The sequence below is a fragment of the Mytilus galloprovincialis genome, chromosome 10 (assembly GCF_965363235.1).
Source record: "Mytilus galloprovincialis chromosome 10, xbMytGall1.hap1.1, whole genome shotgun sequence".
NCBI classification, from domain to species: Eukaryota; Metazoa; Mollusca; class Bivalvia; order Mytilida; family Mytilidae; genus Mytilus; species Mytilus galloprovincialis.
This window is the reverse complement of record NC_134847.1, coordinates 27,621,032-27,627,247: the sequence shown is the minus strand read 5'-3', so window position 1 is coordinate 27,627,247 and position 6,216 is coordinate 27,621,032. Positions and strand designations below refer to the sequence as shown.

The 6,216-nt window shown below is 32.8% G+C and overlaps 1 protein-coding gene across 2 annotated transcripts; it reads right to left on the bottom strand.

The window, feature by feature from the left end:
• Positions 1-874: 874 nt before the first annotated feature.
• LOC143049072 (uncharacterized) lies at positions 875-5,661 on the bottom strand. 2 transcript variants are annotated; one of them, XR_012970040.1, is made up of 5 exons: positions 5,566-5,661; positions 4,311-4,475; positions 3,824-3,883; positions 3,317-3,388; positions 875-2,190 (listed from the first exon to the last, which is right to left on the bottom strand). XR_012970040.1 is itself a non-coding variant. In XM_076222855.1 (5 exons), exons 1-5 carry the CDS (start codon positions 5,210-5,212, stop codon positions 1,210-1,212), a joined length of 1,332 nt encoding a protein of 443 aa, XP_076078970.1. In that variant the 5' UTR covers positions 5,213-5,273; the 3' UTR covers positions 875-1,209. The 2 variants fall into 2 exon arrangements, 1 of the variants encoding a protein (XP_076078970.1); XM_076222855.1 differs by lacking the exon at positions 5,566-5,661 and adding an exon at positions 5,159-5,273.
• Positions 5,662-6,216: the final 555 nt, after the last annotated feature.

Below are 6,216 nucleotides of genomic sequence, written 5' to 3'. Positions count from 1 at the left end.
TTTATGGGATCTGAAATGTGGTACATGGTTGGCCTTCTTATATTACATCAAACCATCTATGATTATTTCCAGTATTAATTGTGAGCATGCGGTATTGGTTTTGATCATTGTTGAATGCCGTTCTATGACCTATATTGGTTGTTAGTTCTATGTTACGGTCTGGCGTAGAGTTTTCTTATTAGCAATCATATAACATCTTCAAATTTGAATAAGATAGTCTCTAAATTAGACAGAGAATGGAAATGGAGAATGTGTTATAGTGTCTATAGTATCTCTTGGGGATGATTGTCTCTTTACGAATCATATCACATCTTCTTATTTCTATATACAATTATTGGCATAAGGAAAACATAAAAAAAAAAAAAAAAAAAAAATTTATACAATCACATTTATACGACATACAATCAACACAATGCTTACACGAGGGTCTGATGGGGTGCATAGAATAGATTAAGACAAAAAAAATGTAGAACAAAGGCCAAAACATATAAAGAAAAGACATAAAAGGCAAAAAAAGAATTAAGAATACAGAATGGTGTGCTGAAACATAAAGAATAGAGAATAAATGGCATTAATAATAAGAATAAAGAAAATAGCTTAAACAAATAAAAGAAATCAGAAATGTGGACCCCATCCCGACCCTCAATGTCAAACAAAAAAATCATACAAACAAGATGAAGTTTTACAAATCATTCATAAATTATTCAAGTGTTTACAGTCAAACACAAATAAAAATCAAATGTATACAACTTCATTCACAGCAATCATGCAACCATACAAACACACATACACACATACACACATACACACACAAACAAAACAAACACACGCAGACACCATACACACACACACAAAACAAACACACACACACACACACACACACACACACACACACACCATTCATCCATTCAAACAACCACACAATCGTACACTCATGCATATATACAAAAATGATATATAATGTATGAAATTCGCAGCCAAATTAAATAAAGATCTTATCCTTATAATGATTTTGTATCATGATCAATGACTATAAATTTTCTATACTTACCTTTATCCAAAAATCATAGTGAAACCATAAAAGCCATAGTTAATGTTATAAAAAAAGAAAAAAATAATACAAAATAGATGTTATAAAACTACCCGTATTGTCAAATCAATTTATCACAGTTAAGCTTAGAATTGTCATATAAAGTCATTTGTTCTCGATCATTGATGTCTATATGCTACTGACGATTTATTTACAGATGAAACACAAACGGTCTGGTTATACTTGGATGGAATAAAAAGTGGTGTAGCAAAAAGATCATTACATGATGATGATGCGGCCTGCTTCAATCGAGATGCCGCTTGAGATTTTTTATTACCGCTATTCTGGCGTTTTGCAGCTGGTTGGTTAATGCATGTTGTTGAAGACTTTCGTTTGCGGTTTTCGGTGACTACCGCTGTTGGTACAGTTGCCAATGACGTGGAAGTAAATACTGGTACTTCCCTTGTTAATCTTCTATTCTCATAGGCAGAGCAAACGACAAAACGCTGATGCGTACCGTCCCAGATGTTGCTGAAATTCACCTCACAGTCTGATTTTGATCGAACAAGTGGAGTGGAAGGATCTGCTATCTGCTTTGTTGACAGGAAGTTCAGTTTGACATTTGACCTTTGAAGTAGCGAGTTTGTAGAAATCGGAATCTGATTAAAGGCGTTTTGTCGATGAACTGGCAAAAATGGCGTTTGACATGGCGTCTTGGTGTTGGAAATCGGTTTCTTGTGAAGCATTGGATGGGTCTTCTCGATTAGGTTGACGAGAATTTCAGAGCAATCGTTTAATTTCAAGGTTCTTGTTTTGGCAGGCTGACTTTGAAAATCAGTTTTACTGAAACTAATTTTGCTTTTCCAGTCGTCTTTGGCAGCCATTTTGTCTACGACATCAAGAACAGAATCTCCTTGCATCAACTGAGCAGCAATATCTGCTATATCGCTATCTATTCCGGAAGCGAGATTTAGCTTCGATATATCGGACTTTCGGTTATGTTCTCTGATTTCCTGTGCAGACCGGTAATAGGATTCTTCTTTCCAGTAAAGGTCCTCTTGATTTGATTGGTCGTCCTCGAGGGAGACATCTTTGCAGTGAGAATCAAGGTGGTCTGAATAGTCGGTGTATGAAGTGCAGCAGCCAGTATACGTTGGCATCTGAAATTAAAGATGTCATTTATTGTTGGTGCTTTTTTTATGTGAAAAAAACTTCTTCAGAACACTTTAATATTTATAAAATTTCGAAGCACCTGAGTGCAACCGTTTTTTTGTGGTGTCGCTTTGCCTAATCTTGTTTTCTGGAATATTGTTTGACCTTTCGTTAGGTTATTTGCCATGTTTTGGCAATGTGTTTTTTTTTTCTCTCGATTAATGACTTTGGTATCAACCTACTCTTATTAACTTTTAACCGTTATTTTTAAAAGGAGACAGATTTGTGAAAGCAAATAGCTTGTTTCTGAATCCTTAATATTATTTCATTATTGTATAATATCGTTTAATGTTGATTTATCTGAATAAATATTGTTTAAACTAACTTATTTTCAAGTTCTATATGTCTAAGAATTATAAACTACGAATGTTGAACATTATATAATTTTAATACACAGATTCTGGTCATAATTTCATCTTCATTATACGATTACACTTTTTAATAAAGATGACTGACTGAATACAATAGAAACAGCAAAAAAAAATCACTTGATTGAAAAAAATGGAAAATCATGTCCGACTCCGTAATAAGAGGGTGCGTAATAAGAGGTCCGAATCTGTAATATGAGAGTCTGGATTGGATGTCCTTCATTTCTGTATACTTTAGGCCATTTTTCTCTTTTCTTTAATTTTGGGCCAATTTTCTATTCTTTTTTTATTTCCCTATATAAAACCTCAAAACTCCAAAGTTGCATAAAAGAGGGCCAAGATTGGGTAATAGAAAAGAGGGCATAAAAATATAATGAATGGAGAAAAATATGCCGAAAAATAAAGAATAGAGAATATTGGGCAAATGTGCAGAATAGAGGACAAATATAATAAAGAATGGAGAGAAAAATAGGCAAAATTAAAAAGAATAGAGAAAAAAATGGCCAAATAAAAATCAAGATAAGAGAGTCATGGTCTCAAAATAAAAGAACAAAGAAACCAAATACCTTCAATCCTGACCGTCATAGCAGCCAAGAAAAAAACACTTTATTTGAGGCTCAAAAATATAGATTAGAACGGACAATATCCAGTCTGTGTTTTTGATTTAGTTTTAAATTTAAAGTAAATGACATTTCAATCCAAATACCTGCATTTTCCTTTCAAAAGTTTCTCTCCAATTTTGGATATTGAAGAAGCCTGGAGCAACATTGTCACTAGTCTGAAACAAAAATATTTTGTTTGTAATGCAATGTGTAGACCGTGAAAAGATGGATTTTCAAAATTTATATTTTGAATCGTTGACAGAAACTAAATGGTCGTTTTATACATGTGTAAAAATGTCACAAAAAAGTCGGGGTTCCAGGAAATTAAAAATTGGGAAACCGGTCGTCAAAAATCAGGAACACACATTTTTTTGACAAGAGTACCGGGGTTACTACCTCACGAATGAACACCTTTTGGTGGTATACAAAAAGGGGGGGGGGACAACTTGTTGAAAGTTTACTGGCCAAAAGTACAGGGGTTACTATAAATAACGAATTGTCACCTTTTGATGGTATACAAAAAGAGGAAACAACTTGTTGAAAGTTTACTGGTTCTTCACAATTTTATTACATATACTTTTACATATACATATAAGCAAAATTTTATTTACCTCGTTAGTATTTGATTGTTGACCATTAGAAGTATTGGGAAGTTTCTTAAAATCAGCATCCTAAAAAAATAAAATGAATTAATCAACATTTTAACAAAATTACATAAAATGACTGCTTCGATACCACTTTTGTCTATTGTTATTAATGTAGCCTTTTTTTGTCATATATAGATGCACAAACCTTCGTCTTTTTGTCTCTGGTATATATATTGGCTGTATATTCAATCATATCACATCTTTTTTTATGTTTGTAAGTGTGTTTTTTTTCAAAACAAATAGGAAGTATCGTTTCAAATGAGGTAAGAAAGTTTAGAGTTTTTAGATAGTGGTGAAAGCCTCAAATTGTTTTTAGGATAAAGAACAGCAATTAAGTGACATTGTAATTGCTTTGAATTTAATCAAGTTGGGTGAAAGATTTTTTATCATAAAAGTACCCTTATGCATATGCGATGACAGACAGTTCATTTTTTTAAATAAATATCCTTACCAAAACTTTGTGGACGTCTTTCACAGGCTCTCCCGACCCACCGGCGAATATAACTGAATCTTGATGTTTTGTTGTCCCTTTCAGCCATTCAACCGGTGTTGGTTTATCAGAAGAGGAATCTTGGACTTTTCGTAACGGACCAAATCTTGGTCTCTTTTCTTTGTTCTGAAACAAAAAGGCAGAATTATGCGATAAATAAATAGTCTTAGAGTCATTGTTATTGATATATATGATAATGTAGCTTTATTGGAGCATGGTAAAAATGTAGCATGTCCAACTAGATTGTGAAGGTGGTCGGTTCGAATCCATCTGGGACAATTAAAGACTTTAAAATTGTCCATCAAACACGCGACATGAAAGAATAAAAAACGTCTCGGTTTAAAGTTAGAATGATGTGTCGAGGCAAGATGACATGTCTTCCTGTATAGACAGTTACTCGTTTTGTGCTGTCAAATTAAAATTCCGACTTAACATGTCGATTTAGTACACTGCAGAGTTGATATTTATGTAAGATTAAAACATGCATTTTATTTGCCATTTGGACGTTCAGCAGCCATTTATCATGCTACTTTGGGAAACTTAACACAAATGTTTTGATTTGTTCATATAAGGAAACCATATTTTATTTGGGTAACCCACTATGATAAAGATAAATTTAGCGAGGTGCTATATACTGTAGTCGTCCTATGTCCCCCTTGGGACGAAGTGGATTAGGTCAAGTAAGTCATATGTTAAAGCTATACTTGGACGATGGGCGAGGCAGATATCACTCAAACAGGTCTATAAATCAAATTTAAGTAATTTGTGAATAAAACGGATTTTTTTCTAATTTCAAGCTATATACTTACTTGCAAAACTTCCCAATCCTTATAAGTCCAGAAATCTGCAAGCTTTTGCAACATTTTCAAGGTTTAGAAGAAATATTTAGCAGTGAAAATTTGGAGCGACTTTATGCACGATCTTTTAGCGTAACTATGTAGCTACGGGTGGACAATAGTTGTGACGTTCCCAGTATTCGACGTTATTTCAACGGTACCAACGTACGAACGGGAGTACGGTTATTTTTTATTATTATTATTTTTGCACCTAGTTCCCATGTATATTTATTTTGTTTACCAGGCTTTTTGATTTGCTTTATATATTTACAAGAAGTGTTGGTAAAATAAAATTGACAGCAGTTGTAAGTTATTGTTTCTTGTCAGATATATAAAAAATCAATAGCAAAATAAAATAGAAAAAATAAATTTCAATATACCTTATGTAATTTGCCCCTAGTCTCGTCGAGCAGGAGCAAATCGTGAACATTCTGTTAGTAAAAATCCTCTTGTCCATATTGACTTTGTCCATGAACATGGATCATGATAAGAATTTAAGGGCATACGATACAGTTTTGATCCTGTATTTACAAGTTCATGAAAATTTGCATATAGGCTATTTTTTACCTGATTAAATCAAATATGTAATAAAAAATATACCTTCATGTGCTACTTTTTGAGTAAAATTAGGTCGAAATTTTGTATATTTGCTCAATATTCAGATTTGTGGCCGTAATTTCTTTTTCGAAAGAAAGACATAATTTTTTTGTTTTAAAAGATAAACACAAATTGTTTTTTGTTAAATAATCGGTAATTTCTGTATTTTATAAGTATCATTAAAAATTTTGCGATTTTTATTCAGAAACAACTCATATTTATCAAATGTTCATGAATAGAGGAAAAAACTCTCCATTCAAATAACACATTATAAAAGTAAACCATTATACGTCAAGGTATGGCCTTCAACACGGAGCTTTGGCTCACACCGAACATCAAGCTATAAAGGGTCCCAAAAATTACATGTGTAAATTAAAACCATTCAAACGGAAAAAAACAACGGTCTAATCTGTATAAAAAATGTATCTAATGTT